We start from the raw sequence: 15,438 nt of genomic DNA on the forward strand, positions 1-15,438 counted from the left end.
TCTATAGCTAGTTCCATGGAACTTAGTATTTATTAGAAATAAAGTAAAATGGATGGCAAGTGCAGTGGAAGATGACCACAGACAAAAAATTCTTCTGTGTCCAGGCAACCTCAATGGTATTGGAGGGAGGAAGCATAAAAATTAATATTTCATAGCCTTTCACATCTCAAAAGATCTGAAATATTCAGTTTTGGTCTTCATAAGTAGTAACTCTACAGCAAAATAAATGATACGTGAACAGCTGCTTTCTTTGGAACCCCTGCATTGTCTTAAATAACAATTTCCACCTGCTCTCCTGGAAGAAATTATCAATTACACTATTTTGGCACCCATACAATTTAACCTGGAGTTTTGGGACAAAAATTACATTGCACTGTCAGTGATTAATTATGCTTGTAAATAACTACACTTTTCATTAGAGATAACACTCATGAAAAGAAATCATTTGATAGAATCAACGATAATAAAAAAAATACTTGGAGTTACATGAAGGATTCCACAAAGAAAGACAAAACTCTTAATGAGGAAGGAATGACATTTACTCACAAACTATTGCTGCTTACTGTTACCTGTCAAATCCAAGCTTAGATTCCTTTCGGTTTTCTTCCTTGACCTTTCTTTCTTGCATCCTAATTTGAGCCTCTTCTTTTTCTCTGTCCCTTTGGAGAAGGTAAGCTTTTTCTTGTTCCCTGATTTTCTGTTTAACTTCTGGGTAGCTCTGAAGTGCTTGAATCCTCTCTGACCGTTCTATTTCTTTACCATCCAGACACTTCCCAAAGGGGAAAAAAATCAGTATCAATATGTGAGAAATTTAAAACATATTCAAATCAATAAACCAATTAAACTGTAGGCTAATTTTTACAGATTGCCTTCTGTAAAAAATCAAAACCCTACCTTAAAAACCTCCACAAAACTAAGTTATACTATATCAAAAAGAATTAACAATAAGTTGCTATTCAGGTCTGAAAGTGGGTTTGCATGTCTGAGAGCTACTTCTGCATTTTCCAGGAATTGCAATTGAGTTTATTAGACTATGCAGTAGAGTCCTTTCAGATATTTCTGGTATTTATCTGACCTTAATTCAACTAATGAAGCTACTGTAAAATTACATCTTTTGATGTGTTAGCTCACTGCCAACTAAGTTAGTTGAGTCTATCCTTAATTAGTTAAGCAAGTGCCTGTGTTTCTCCAAGGGAAACGGTGGGAGCATATTTCAGGACTCTGCCTGTTTCAATGACAGAAAATCATTACATCAGTTCAGTCACTGCACAAACCCACAATCTCAAAGTATTTATTTACAGCCAATGCAACACAGTGTATTTTTACATCAATTCTATAATTATACTGCCATAAACTACTGATTTAGTACATATGGTTGGTATGGTAGCAATAACCTGGTAAATTCTTGCAATCATGAAAATAATCTTAAAATGTGTTTTGTATGTAAAAAACAGATGAGAAAAAAAAGACAGAGCTGTAATTTTTTTTTCTTTGAAATTTTAAGGATCTCCAATAAAGATTACAGAAAAGGTAACAAATACAAGTGGGTTAGTCAAAACTGAACCAACTTATTATCACATTATTTAATGTAGTCACTTATATGCTTCAGAATAGAATTCAATTTCCTGTGTACAGTAATAAAAATGCTACTGCTTTCCTATCAGAGATGATTATTTTGTTTGGGATTAGTATGTTCTCTCAACAATGTTCATTACTTATTTGGATATAAATGATTTTTCTTAATCTTACTTTTAATTGTTGAAGAGTTGCCACTACAAATTGTCTATAACTTTCAAATTGAGTACATGGGTTACCAACTAGAAACAGTTCCTTCAGGTGTACATTGTATTTTAGGGCTTCAATGCTGGAGAGTTCACCAATGAAATTTGCTGTCAGGTCAAGCTTCCTCAGTTCTTCACAGCCTGTTTGAAAAAAAATGTTAATTCAATCTGACCACAGCATAAATGTACACATGGCACACACAGATGTACACACACTTGAGTATAAAACTGCCTCCGTTTGCTCTCTATATACTAATTTCTTCCTATTAGAAGACATCTTTTCCAAGCAACAAGATGAAGAGTAACTCATAGCCTAAGTTTATGAGGTCACAATACTTACAGAAAAGAAAAAAAAAAAGTCAAAATTAATGGTTTCATTGTTAGCAAAACTTGTGTTCAGCGCTAGTATACTAGATGATAGTTTCATTTTTGGATAAGCTGGACTTTTAATGGTCTGATTTCCCTGGTACTTCTCCTCAACTGAGTCTTCACCATACAGCTACAAGTGTGTCCAATTGCTTCATGAAAACAAGGTAAGTTCTGAGTTTAATCTCTGTGTACTGTTAATCTTAGCTAACATTAGTCAAGTATAAAGATAAAAGTTTTCTAAAAGTTCATTCCAAGTCAAGGTTTTCCATTCTGTGGCCTCAGCTGTAATGAATTCTTTATCACTGATTAAATTGCAAATATCAGTGAGAAAATGTTGCTTGTTAACCCAAACAAATACTTAGAAACACTAAATTATCTAACAAAATGGAAATCTATGCCCAAAATTTATCAGTCTTTGTCCATGAATTGTAACTTTGACACTAGGAGTAAAAAAAGTTTAGCTCAGAGCAAGCTCCACTTCGATGTTCATCATTGCAACCATTTATTTCCCTTTGCAGGTCTATTTGGTATTTTATGCATAGTAAAGCTGAAAGAAAATAAACAACTCAAAATGATTTATTAAGGGATTTAAATAACCCAAATTTTTGCAAGGCTCATTCCCAAAGGTTCTGATTCCTCAGTAAATGACAAGTCACAGTAATAAATAATGCAGCCCGATAGAGGAACCTAAAATTTACTGGCATGAGAACAGATGCAAGTTTCCCAACAAACTGCCAGATTACATAACCTACTACCTATTTCTTCAAGTTGTACAAAGTTGTGTTTAGCCTATTTGCTTTTTATTTTAATTTAAGCCATCCTCTTGAATCTCCCTGTAAACTTAAAGGATGAACCAAATCAAACCAAAACAACTAAACCCCACTAAAATAAACAAATAACCAAACCCAACTTTTTTTTGTTTTCTTATCAAGGTGGACCTTTTAAAGATTTAGCAAGTGGCCTAATCTCAATCAAGAAAGAGAAAACGAATTAAAAAATATACAGTTACTATGTAATATGTTTATGAGTATCTCCAAGTCTTTGCTTTGGATCTTGGAAAATGATAGATCTTTGTGCATGCAATTATAATGACAGAATAAAGAATTACACACAAACAGGACCTCATGCAATGAAAAGTCATCTGAAAAACTCTTAAAAATACCCTAGACTGCTAATGCCACCTGTGTACAGAGTAGAACTATCTTGCTGATATTGCTGAATTGAAGATGACTGCTGAAACATTAAACAAAAGAGTCTGCACATGCTGCAATGTATTTCAATTTAAAAGAACCAAATCCAACCAAATAAAAACAACAAAAAACCAAAACAACAAAAAAAAATCCCAACCAAGAGAAACCCACCAAAAAAACCCCCCATAGTTCCAAGCTGTACGACAAATTATCTTTTCTTTATCCAATGGGGAAATACTAATTTCATGCAAAATTTGAATTCTCACATTGTAGAGTATTAAATAGAGCTGTCACAGCTGGCAATGCTGATAAGAGTATGCAAAAAGCAAGTTAAGACACATGTAAAAAAGCTGACTGAGAAAACTCCAGCTGTCAGAAGCAGCTCTTTCTGAGTACCTTTACTGGTGGACATACTTAATGGCTTCCACCCTCTTTTACAGTAAGTCACAGCTTCAGTGTTTCAATATGAGAAGGCAAAATGGTTTACTTATAATCTTACCTTCCAGATTTTCAATTCTTTCAATGTTGTTCAAAGCTACGTTTAAATATTCCAGCTTCTTTAGTTTGCCTACATTTTCTGTAACAAAACATAGACCTATTATTTCAGTTTTCTTCATCAGAATAGGCATTGTCATTTTACTTGTTCACTTCAGATAAACAATAAAGCAGAAATAAAAGAAGGACAGATCAGAATAGATGTCAGATTACTGGGCACTAATATTTTAATATTAAGAAAAAGCCATAACTCAAGACATTCTCTGAAAACAAAAAATAACATTAAAAAAGCCCACATTTTTAATCAGAAATCTGTAAAAAATGCAAGAAGACTGATCAAAAGATGTGAAACATTTGTCATGAAATTAAGAAAGGATCAGTATCTACTTTGACAAACTTTATAAACTTAAAGAGTTTTACAGTCACTTATATAGAAAAGATTGACTTCCTTAGTGTGCATTTAGTTTTTAAAGACTTTTTATCTACAAGGTTGATACATAAAAAAAAATCCTTTCCTCTTGTTTTTATTAGTAAAGATCTTTCTGGTTTCAGTATGAACAAAATAAAGCCACACATACTCCCACACCCCCTTCATAGTCTGGAATGTAATCTTTATTGTTTTCACCATTAACTACTAAAATTAGCAGGTACACAATATGTGGAATTTTGTCAGAATGGTTAGCATCACCTCCTTTGAATACAAAAAGGGGGTGAAGAGGGAATAGGGTAGCAAAAACTTTCATCAGTCACAAACATGCCTGAAAAATGCAAATATCAGTTGCAATATATGATATGATTCTGTGATTCTAATATATGACACAAAGGTCAGAGGCATAAATCTGAGACAAGATACATAGTATAATTTGTGGTACAGTTCACCAGTCTCTCCCAGTTACCACATGGTTTAGTCCATTGGGCTTGGGCTAGAGGTCCCTTGCAACTCAGTGCATTCTGTTTCCAGGATCTGACTGGAAATATTTCCAGCCCGAGGCCTGATGGGCTATCTTTCTGAGGAGAGTCTAGCAAATGTGTGAGCCTACACCACAAAACACAGAGCGTGTGAAATTATACCTTCTCATGCAGTGCAGAAATATCATCAAGACTTTGCTGTAAAAAGTTATCTTTATGCACAAATGCAAATATTTTATTTGAATGAAGATTACTCCAATATTAACAAAAAATACCATTTGCATAAAACCTGTATTTCAAAATTACCATGAGTGAATCCTATGGTAGGAACAGTCCAAGGTATATGCTAAACTGCCTCTATTTTCCCCAAGACAGGATATTTAAGTTCTATCTTGATTTTCAAAGGATTTTAATCCATAAAAGGTGTTTCATACTCAAATTCTAATGACTCAGATCTCAGTACTACCTTTTTTTCATTTAAACTTTCTCTTGCAAATTTCTGGCTGTGCTAGTTTGAAGCAAGCTGGGATGTTTTGGTAAAAGAACTAGATAACAGGCAGTGAAATGAAAAACAATTGTGTCTACTTCTCTCACAGTCACGCTGAGAACTCTGGGAAGAAGAAAGACTTTTTTCTCCATTTTGTTTCTCACTCTTGCTTTTGCCTTAGACCTGGTCACATCTCATTAACCCTGCTCCTACTAACCTTGCTCCCTAACCTCTTGGCTGCACCTCTCTTCTTCCTGAGAACTGGGGTAAGGTTGAGAGGGCCGGGGGGAGGTGTTGGGGTGGTTTGAGAGCCCCTCCTGGGGACTCAGGTTTCTGGGAGGGGAGTTGTGCTTTTGTATTGTTTATCCTTTGTATATTTCTGTATATAATTGTATATAACTGTATATATTGTAAATAGCTGCTTGTAAATTCTGCTAGCTGTAAATAAATTGCTTCATCTATATTCCCAGGGTCCGTCTGAGTTAGCTGGGGCAAAGACAAAAGTGTGGGGGGGCGGGGTAACCCCCAAACCATCACACTGGCCACCTTAGAAATTGACTAAAGAGACAAGGATGGAAAGTCATATAGCTGCAGATCCACAAAGAATTCTTCTGTAGTTACTCACTTTACACTCTCTTAAATTATAACACCACTGCTATTTTTTTTCTGATTTCAAAATTATGCAGGTATATCGATTTAAAAATAAACATAACCAGAGAACACTTACCAAGTTTTGGAATTAGATTATTCTGGAGATAGAGAATTTTTAAGTCTCTACACCATTTGTCAAGATACTCTAGTTTTTCTATTTCCTGTTGATGTAAAGAGATTTCTTCCAATGAAAAAATTTCACAGTTGTTATGTTCTGCACGTCTTCTAATAAGATCTTCAGTGACTGAAAGAAACATTAGATGTTATATTTCCCTTTTAGTCATTTTCTGCCCTCTGACTTATGAACAACATAAAATCATTAAAAACTTCTGTTCTACCATACCAAATAGGTATTTGGTAGGAACACCAACAAAAATAAAACCTGCTAGAAAAGACATCAAGTAGCAGGTGGCTTCAGCCCACTCTGACACAATACACATCATTTGTGACACTCATGTCACCTGTAAAGTTTAGAAAAATCCTTATGAAAACTGCTGAGTCTTCCATTAAGTGTGATAGAGTCCTTGCAGAAATTAATCCATCATCCACTATTTTCAGTAGATTGATTCATATAGACATGCATTGGAGTGTTCTATACTCTTTCATTTCCTGATGCCAGGTGCTCACATCACAGCAATAGGGGAGAAAGTAAACTAGCTAGTGTGTCATCATAGGCTTCCACCAGCACAGCGTGCACAGAAACAAGCAGCATTAATTGTTGGAAGTGGGCAGATATTTTTTACTTTTTTCATACTTGAGGCAAAGTCATAACTAATTCATGCTGATAAATGTTTATGTTAGAATGAAATTTAATCCTGAGTATTTTTTAGGTGCTACAAATTTGTTAGCAGCCAGTAAAGGAGTTTTAGTGGTCTAAAAACACCAGAGACTTGGTTTCAGAGTTATCATGTAGTAATACTTAATGCCAAGCAACCTTTTCACACTGTGACAAGGCTCTGTATAATGAAGGTAAAGAAATTCTATGTAAATGAGTCCTCGCTCTTAAGCTACACGTTTTAACTTTGTTTCCAGCCCACTGAACCAAAATAGAACTAGAATTTTCTTCACTTGACAAGCAGTGATGTGTTAATTTTTTTTTTTATAAAGGGTTTACCATAGGGATTTTCATCATGGTTAATGCAAAACAAAAAAAGCAAACCCCCCCCCAAAAAAAACACAAACCAAAACCACCACACACACACGAAGCAAAACCAAAACCAACACAACTCAAAAAAACCCCAATCAACCAAAAATGCCCTGATCAGCCAACAACAAAAAAACAAACTCCCCCCCCTCAAAAAAACCTCACCCACTACCAAGCCTTTCAAACCAGCTCTTAAGTAAGTGAAATTGAAAAGTATACAGTCATCTGTGAAAATTAATTGTTCCCACTGTGCATTAATTAAAAGTTTTCTTTCTCTGCCTTTTTGTCTCAAGGAGATTTCATGAAATCATCCATTTTTATTAGTGGTCCTGGAATGGCTGCACACATTCACCAGCTACAAGCTGGGTAAACTACATGGCAATACAGCTCAAACGTGCATGTGTCAGTGCAGCTTCTCCATCTACAGCCTTTGGGAAAGGGGTGGAACTGGATTTGCAAATATTATGTTATTTAAGGTTAAATCTGTTTTATATCCAGCAGAGTCTCCTTTGATATGATTTACATAATTACATAATGGTGATACTGGTATTGACGTAAGAAGGGATCCCGTTGGCACATAAAACACATTGGGAAAGGTAGTATCTTTTTATTCATATTGGGCAAGATTGCTGACTCTGAACAACCACTGTCCCCTTTTACAGGCCACTAATTAAACCTCTTCCAATTAATAAAGAGGGAAAAAAATGGCAATAATAATGACCAAACACTTTATTCTCCACAGAAAATGTGAAAACCACTCATGTTTCCTAGTGTGATGGTTTGGGGGTTACCCCGCCCCCCACACTTTTGTATTTGCCCCAGCTAACTCAGACGGACCCTGGGAATATAGATGAAGCAATTTATTTACAGCTAGCAGAATTTACAAGCAGCTATTTACAATATATACAGTTATATACAATTATATACAGAAATATACAAAGGATAAACAATACAAAAGCACAACTCCCCTCCCAGAAACCTGAGTCCCCAGGAGGGGCTCTCAAACCACCCCAACACCTCCCCCCGGCCCTCTCAACCTTACCCCAGTTCTCAGGAAGAAGAGAGGTGCAGCCAAGAGGTTAGGGAGCAAGGTTAGTAGGAGCAGGGTTAATGAGATGTGTCTCGGTCTAAGGCCAAAGCAAGAGTGAGAAACAAAATGGAGAATAAGTCTTTCTTCTTCCCAGAGTTCTCAGCGAGACTGTGAGAGAAGTAGACACAATTGTTTTTCATTTCACTGCCCATTATCTAGTTCTTCTACCAAAACATTCCAGCTTGCTTCAAACTAGCACAATCCACCCCTTGTCTACTTCGCTCAGAGTATCGCTGAGAATTATCCAATCTAATCTAAACCAATATTTACACCAAAACTATATATACAAGTTCAGTTCACACTTCAATCAGATGTAGGTGATTCAAAAGCTCAGAACAGGGACTCCCAGGTGATGTTGGGTTTCGTGCTCACGTACTGTAGATTCTATCGTAGATTCTCTCAGTGTTGGGCGCCGATGTTACCTAGAACAGAAAACTCCTAACAACTTGAATTTAAACTCTCTCAGCTAAGGTTAAATTTCTCTGTGGAATACACTGGATTTCACCATTCTCCTGCATTACCCAATATGTATGACCAGGACCTTCAGCAGACACCACCCCTCGGACAGGTTTCCCTTCGCCCGAAGGAGAAAATACCCAAACAGTTTTCCCTAACAGATTCTTCTCACGTACAACAGGAACTTTATCACCGTCTACTGTTTGGACCAAATCTGATTGTGCAGGTCCTGCTCTGTTTACTGAGCCTCTACTATTTACCAACCAAGTAGCTTGTGCTAAATGTTTGTCCCAGTTTTTCAGAGTTCCACCCCCCATGGCTTTTAGGGTGGTTTTCAGCAAACCATTGTAGCGTTCAATCTTCCCTGAAGCTGGTGCATAGTAGGGTATGTGATAGATCCATTCAATACCATGCTCTTTGGCCCAGTTTTTCACAAGATTGTTCTTGAAATGAGTACCACTGTCTGACTCAATTCTCTCTGGAGTTCCATGTCTCCACAAGATCTGTCTCTCCAAACCAACAATGGTGTTACGTGCAGTAGCATGTGGAACTGGATAGGTTTCCAACCATCCAGTGCTGGCTTCTACCATCGTTAGCACATACTGCTTGCCAGAACGAGATCGAGGTAAAGTGATGTAGTCAATCTGCCAGGCTTCACCATACTTGTACTTTGACCATCTATCACCATACCATAAGGGCTTGATTCGCTTAGCCTGCTTAATAGCAGCACAAATGTCACAGTCATAGATGACTTGGGTGATAGCATCCATGGACAAGTCAATTGACCTATCACGAGCCCATCGGTATGTTCCATCTCTGCCTTGATGTCCAGATGAGTCATGGGCCCACCGAGCTAAGAACAGCTCACCTCGGTGTTTCCAATCAAGGTCAATGTCAAGTTCAGAGTTGGTATCAACTTGAGCAATCTTAGCAGCTTGGTCTGCCTTCTGGTTGTGTTGATGTTCCTCAGTTGCTCTGCTCTTAGGCATGTGTGCATCTACGTGCCGCACCTTCACTGGAGTTTTCTCCAGCCGTGCATCAATGTCCTGCCATAGATCAGCACACCAAATAGGCTTTCCTTTCCTCTGCCAACCATTCTTCTTCCAGTCCTTCAGCCAACCCCATAGAGCATTGGCTACCATCCACGAGTCGGTGTAGAGGTAAAGGATAGGCCAATTCTCACGTTCAGCCACATCAAGAGCAAGTTGAACAGCTTTTACCTCAGCGAACTGACTGGATTCTCCTTCGCCATCTTTCGTTTCGGTAACTCTCCTGGTTGGACTCCAAACTGCTGACTTCCATCTTCGCTTGTTCCCAACAAGACGACAGGAACCGTCTGTGAACAAAGCATAGTTCTTTTCCTGATCAGAGAGATCACCATAGGGAGGAGCTTCCTCAGCACGAGTTATTTTCTCCTCTGGAGGTTTGGGACAGTCTGTGCCTTCCGGCCAGTTGGTGATCACCTCCACCAGACCAGGTCGGTCAAGATTACCCATTCGTGCTCGTTGGGTTATCAAAGCCATCCATTTAGACCAGGTTGCATCTGTGGCATGATGTGGTGATGAACCTTTGCCCTTGAACATCCAGTTAAGAACTGGCAGTCTAGGAGCTAAAAGCAATTGTGACTCAGTTCCAATCACTTCAGAAGCTGCTTTCACTCCCTCATAGGCTGCTAGAATCTCTTTCTCAGTTGCAGTGTAATTTGTCTCTGAACCTCTGTAACAACGTCCCCAGAAACCAAGTGGACGACCACGTGTCTCATTTGGAGCTCTCTGCCAGAGACTCCAAGTTGGACCATTGTCACTGGCAGCCGTGTACAGAATGTTCTTAATGTCCGGACCAGATCTCACAGGTCCTAAGCCCACTGCATGGACTACTTCTCGCTTGATCTGATCAAAGGCTGCTTGTTGTTCAGGTCCCCACTCGAAATTGTTTCTCTTACGAGTCACATCATGCAGAGGTTTGACAATCTGACTGAAACCAGGAATGTGTAGTCTCCAAAATCCCACCACACCAAGGAAAGAAAGTGTGTCCTTCTTACTGGTGGGAACTGCCATAGTAGAGACTTTGTTGATCACATCCTGAGGAATGTAACGGCGACCATCCTGCCACCGCACTCCCAGAAACTGAATTTCTTTGGCAGGTCCTTTGACCTTGTCTCTCTTAATGGCAAAACCTGCTTGCAACAGAATGTCAATGATTTTGTTACCTTTCTCGAAGACTTCCTCAGCAGTTTGGCCCCACACAATGATGTCGTCGATGTACTGGATGTGCTCTGGAGCTTTACCTTTCTCCAGTGCATTGTGAATGACTGAGTGACAGATGGTTGAGCTGTGTTTCCACCCCTGAGGCAAACGATTGAACTGGTACTGGATTCCTCTCCAGGTGAATGCAAACTGAGGCCTGCACTCCTTTGCTATGGGAATAGAGAAGAAAGCATTAGCAATGTCTATGGTTGCATACCATTTAGCCTCCTTTGATTCCAGCTCGTACTGGAGTTCCAGCATGTCCGGCACAGCTGCACTCATGGGTGGCGTCACCTCGTTGAGGGCACGAAAGTCAACTATGAGTCTCCAGTCGCCCGTAGGTTTACGCACAGGCCAGATGGGACTGTTGAAAGGTGAATGAGCTTTCTCAATGACAGCCTGATCCTCCAATTGACGAATCAGCTGATGAATGGGCAACAAAGAGTCACGGTTAGTTCTGTACTGCCTATGATGAACAGTTTGAGTTGCAATTGGCACTTCCAGGTCCTCTATGTCATGATGTCCCACAACTGCAGCTTCATCAGAAAGTTCAGGTCTAATGGACAATTTCAATTTATCATCCTCAATCTCTACAGATGCTATACCAAAAGCCCATTTGTGACCCTTAGGATCTTTGAAACAACCTTGTCTCAAAAAGTCAATTCCCAAAATGCAAGGCGCATCAGGACCAGTTACAATAGTATGTGTCTTCCACTCTTTACCAGTTAAACTGATCTCAGCCTGTATCTTAGTTAACTCTTGAGATCCACCAGTGATTCCAAAGATAGAAATGGACTCTGTCCCCTTGCAATTAGATGGCAATAAAGTACACTGAGCACCTGTGTCAACTAAAGCCCTGTATTTCCGAACTCTTGAACTGCCAGGCCACCTAATGAATACATTCCAATAGATTCGGTTCTCTCCACTATCCCTTTCCTCCTCCTGGCTGGAGGCAGGGCACCCCTAATGCTGAACATGGCATGTGGGGTGTACACAGTGATTGGTGTTGTTGTGAGAGGAATTGCAACTGTTGGAACAATTGCAGTTGCTCTCGGGAGCTGAAGAAGTGACAGCTACTTTCCTGGCATTACTGCCTCTGTTTCTGCCACTCTGCAGATCCCTGACCCTCTTTGAAAGAGCTGAAGTGGGTTTACCATCCCATTTGTTCATGTTCTCACCGTATGTGTCACGCAGAAGTATCCACAGTGACGCACGTGATTGCTGCTGTCTGGGTGGAATTTGTCTCCTCCTAGGCTGGAATTGCCTTGCAGGAGGTGGGCGTCTGTTCCTGACTGCAGAAACATGCACCCATTCAGACGATGCAGGAATGGTATCCTTTACCAGATTGGTAATGTTTTTGAGATCCTCCTTCAGTTCTTTCATGGTATCTTTAATCTCTGTGGTCATAGTTTGTATGGCAGAGACTAGGCCAGAATGTGACAAGCTATCCTCTATCTGCCTGAGCTGATCAGTGAATTCACCAACAGTGAAAGATCTTCCATTATCACTCCTTGCTAGAAATTTACTGGCCAAGATGTTAGCATAGGATGAAGGAGCAAGCTTAATCAGCTTCTTCATGAGACCTGTTCCCAAAGGAATATCATCAGGCTCATGAGTGCCATGATCTCCATAAAGCACTTCCTTCACAGCAAACTCCTTCAGAAGCTTAATTCCCTGCTCAACGGTGTTCCACTTCTTGGCAGCCCATGGCAAATCATCTCGGGAAGGATATCTCATAGCCACAGCCAACAGAAGGCGTGTCCACAAGCTAACCCTACCAAGAGGACTTGCTAGGTGTTTGTCCACTCCACTCTCCTTGGTGAGTGGTCCCAGCTGCTTGGCAGACTTGTCTCCTACCTGCAGGGCATTAGCACCAATGCCACGGCATCTCACTAGCCAGCTTAGGATTGGCTCACCTGATTCCCTTGTGTATTCCTTCCTAACTTCCCTGACCTCTCTGAGTGGATCCTTTGAGCCTTGGATGTCATCTTCCTCCTCTTCTTCCTGTTGTTCTGGTGGTGCCGGGCCTAACACAATCTTCCTCATAGCATTCCTAAACTCATGGGAACCATCCTCTCTCTTGGCAGCTAACCTCACAGCACTCCTCTCACTTGAGTATTGTTGTCTCAGCACATCTACAAGGTCTCGTAGACTAACTGCCTCCTCATCCTCCTCTTGCTGCTGATCACCAGAGGTCCCATCTCTTACATCCTCCTGCGAACCACTCTTTGTCTTAGCTTTTGCCTTAGCAGGTGCCAGAAGGGCCTGAGCAGCAACAGACTTGGATGTGTCTGCTGGAGGATTTGAATCTTTAGGAGTCTGACCTGGAGGGTTTGAATCCTTAGGAGTCTGACCTGGAGCATTTGAGTTCAAATCTGCCTTGCTTTTAACAGGAGGATTTTGGTTCTGGTCTGCTGGCTGGGGGTTTGAATTGGCTGAGCTGGTGTCATTAGGATTTGGACTGACTGGGCTAGCGTTACCAGCACTAGTAGTATTATTAACATTAGTGGGATTATTTGCCTGTCCTCCTGGGATGCCTGCCAACCCTGACTTGTTTTCATTTTTGCTAGGAACATTCTGATTTTGGGTACCTATCTGTGCTCCTGAGGCTCCTGCTAAACTCTGACCATTATTTTTGTTTTTGCTATCATTGTTTACGTTAGTGGCGGGAACGCTGGCTGTGTTCCCAGAACCTATAGAGGAGGGTGGAGAGGCTGGCATGGGGGAAGCCGATAACTGTGTTCCCTTGTTTTGCTGTGAAAGAGACTGCTTCTGAGACACAGAATTTTTCCTAGCTCTTACAGAAACTGGTTTTGAATTTTTCACCAATAATGCCAAAATTAATATGAATATTAAAATCATGAGGCAAATATTAAAAACTGTGAGAAGAAAAACAGTTTTACACGAGCATGTGCCTAGACAAACAGTTGGAATTCCTGTCTTAGGCTGAATAACTCTCATTAGAGCCATATTTAAAGCAGAATTTCCATTGATTGTCACATTATTGACCAGAGCTCCTGTAATGTCCTTGGTAATATTCTCAGAGATATTAAAACCAGCATAACCAAGAATAAAATCACCCCAGCTCCAGAACATATCTGAAACCTTAGCTTTAGCCTTATTATAAGCCAGATCAATGAAATAAGCAACAATTTGAGCTTTTATCCAATTAAATGCCAAGTAAACAAAACCAGACCAAAGCAATGCCCCAACCAAATACAATAGCTGCTTGATTAGCTTCATCTTAATTCCCAGAGCTAATTTCCACTCACTGAAATATCTAGCCCCACGTTGGGCGCCAATTAAAAAATGTGATGGTTTGGGGGTTACCCCGCCCCCCACACTTTTGTATTTGCCCCAGCTAACTCAGACGGACCCTGGGAATATAGATGAAGCAATTTATTTACAGCTAGCAGAATTTACAAGCAGCTATTTACAATATATACAGTTATATACAATTATATACAGAAATATACAAAGGATAAACAATACAAAAGCACAACTCCCCTCCCAGAAACCTGAGTCCCCAGGAGGGGCTCTCAAACCACCCCAACACCTCCCCCCGGCCCTCTCAACCTTACCCCAGTTCTCAGGAAGAAGAGAGGTGCAGCCAAGAGGTTAGGGAGCAAGGTTAGTAGGAGCAGGGTTAATGAGATGTGTCTCGGTCTAAGGCCAAAGCAAGAGTGAGAAACAAAATGGAGAATAAGTCTTTCTTCTTCCCAGAGTTCTCAGCGAGACTGTGAGAGAAGTAGACACAATTGTTTTTCATTTCACTGCCCATTATCTAGTTCTTCTACCAAAACATTCCAGCTTGCTTCAAACTAGCACACCTAGTAAGTTACTTGGCAAACCTGATGGAAAGTGAAAAAACAGCCAACCAAACCCCCAAAAAACCCACAAACAAACCAACCAACCAATCCCCACGAAAACAATGACAACAACAACAAAACACAAACCAACAAAATAGCCTGCTTACTAATGTGTTTGGTGGCAATATTTCCAGTGCACCCAAGTATTTCTGAGTAAGAAAACAATCTGCATGCATCCATATTGGAGACAACATTATGCTTTGTACTTTCATACGGAAAGAAGTCATATAAACTGTATCTGACAGAGTTTTATTACAGTCAAATTTCTCTTTGCTGACAAAAATTGAAGTGCTTGTTGCAGCAATTATGTGAAGATGCCCACTTTCACTACCAGCTGTTTTACAAGGCAGAGACAACCATTCCCAATGGAAGCAACAGTACAGCTTTAAGGACGTATTTTGGGGATCTGCTGTAGGGAAATGCATGAGTATTTGACATTTTGTATGCTATCTGGTTCATGTAAGAGGAATGAGGGAAACAAACTTGCAAGAGAAAACAACACATTTTAAGTAAAAGCTTTTCTAGGACATTGACAAAGCACGCTGTAATGCTACTTCTCACTGACAAGTTCATTGACCAGGTCGTCTCATGTGGTGTGCAGTAACAGGAGAATGGGCCAGAGACCTGAGAGATCACAAATACTCTCATGTTCCTATGAATACAGGAGGAAATAAGAGATGGCATCAATCAACTGGAGGCTCAGAGGTGACCTTATTGCTGTCTACAACTACCTGAGGGATGGTTGTGGCCA

The 15,438-nt window shown here is 40.0% G+C and overlaps 1 protein-coding gene across 2 annotated transcripts in view; it reads right to left on the bottom strand.

Annotated features, from left to right (window-relative positions):
* Window positions 1-15,438, bottom strand: part of LOC135181276 (dynein axonemal assembly factor 11-like) — a 53,379-nt gene that overhangs the window by 20,027 nt on the left and 17,914 nt on the right. For both annotated transcript variants that reach the window (XM_064154306.1, XM_064154305.1), the window contains 4 exons: window positions 5,959-6,126; window positions 3,840-3,917; window positions 1,750-1,922; window positions 570-769 (listed from right to left, as the gene is read on the bottom strand). In XM_064154306.1, the coding sequence (XP_064010376.1) occupies window positions 570-769; window positions 1,750-1,922; window positions 3,840-3,917; window positions 5,959-6,126 (619 nt within the window). The remainder of the gene's footprint in view (window positions 1-569; window positions 770-1,749; window positions 1,923-3,839; window positions 3,918-5,958; window positions 6,127-15,438) is intronic.

Source organism: Pogoniulus pusillus, chromosome 14 (genome assembly GCF_015220805.1).
Source record: "Pogoniulus pusillus isolate bPogPus1 chromosome 14, bPogPus1.pri, whole genome shotgun sequence".
Lineage (NCBI taxonomy): Eukaryota > Metazoa > Chordata > Aves > Piciformes > Lybiidae > Pogoniulus > Pogoniulus pusillus.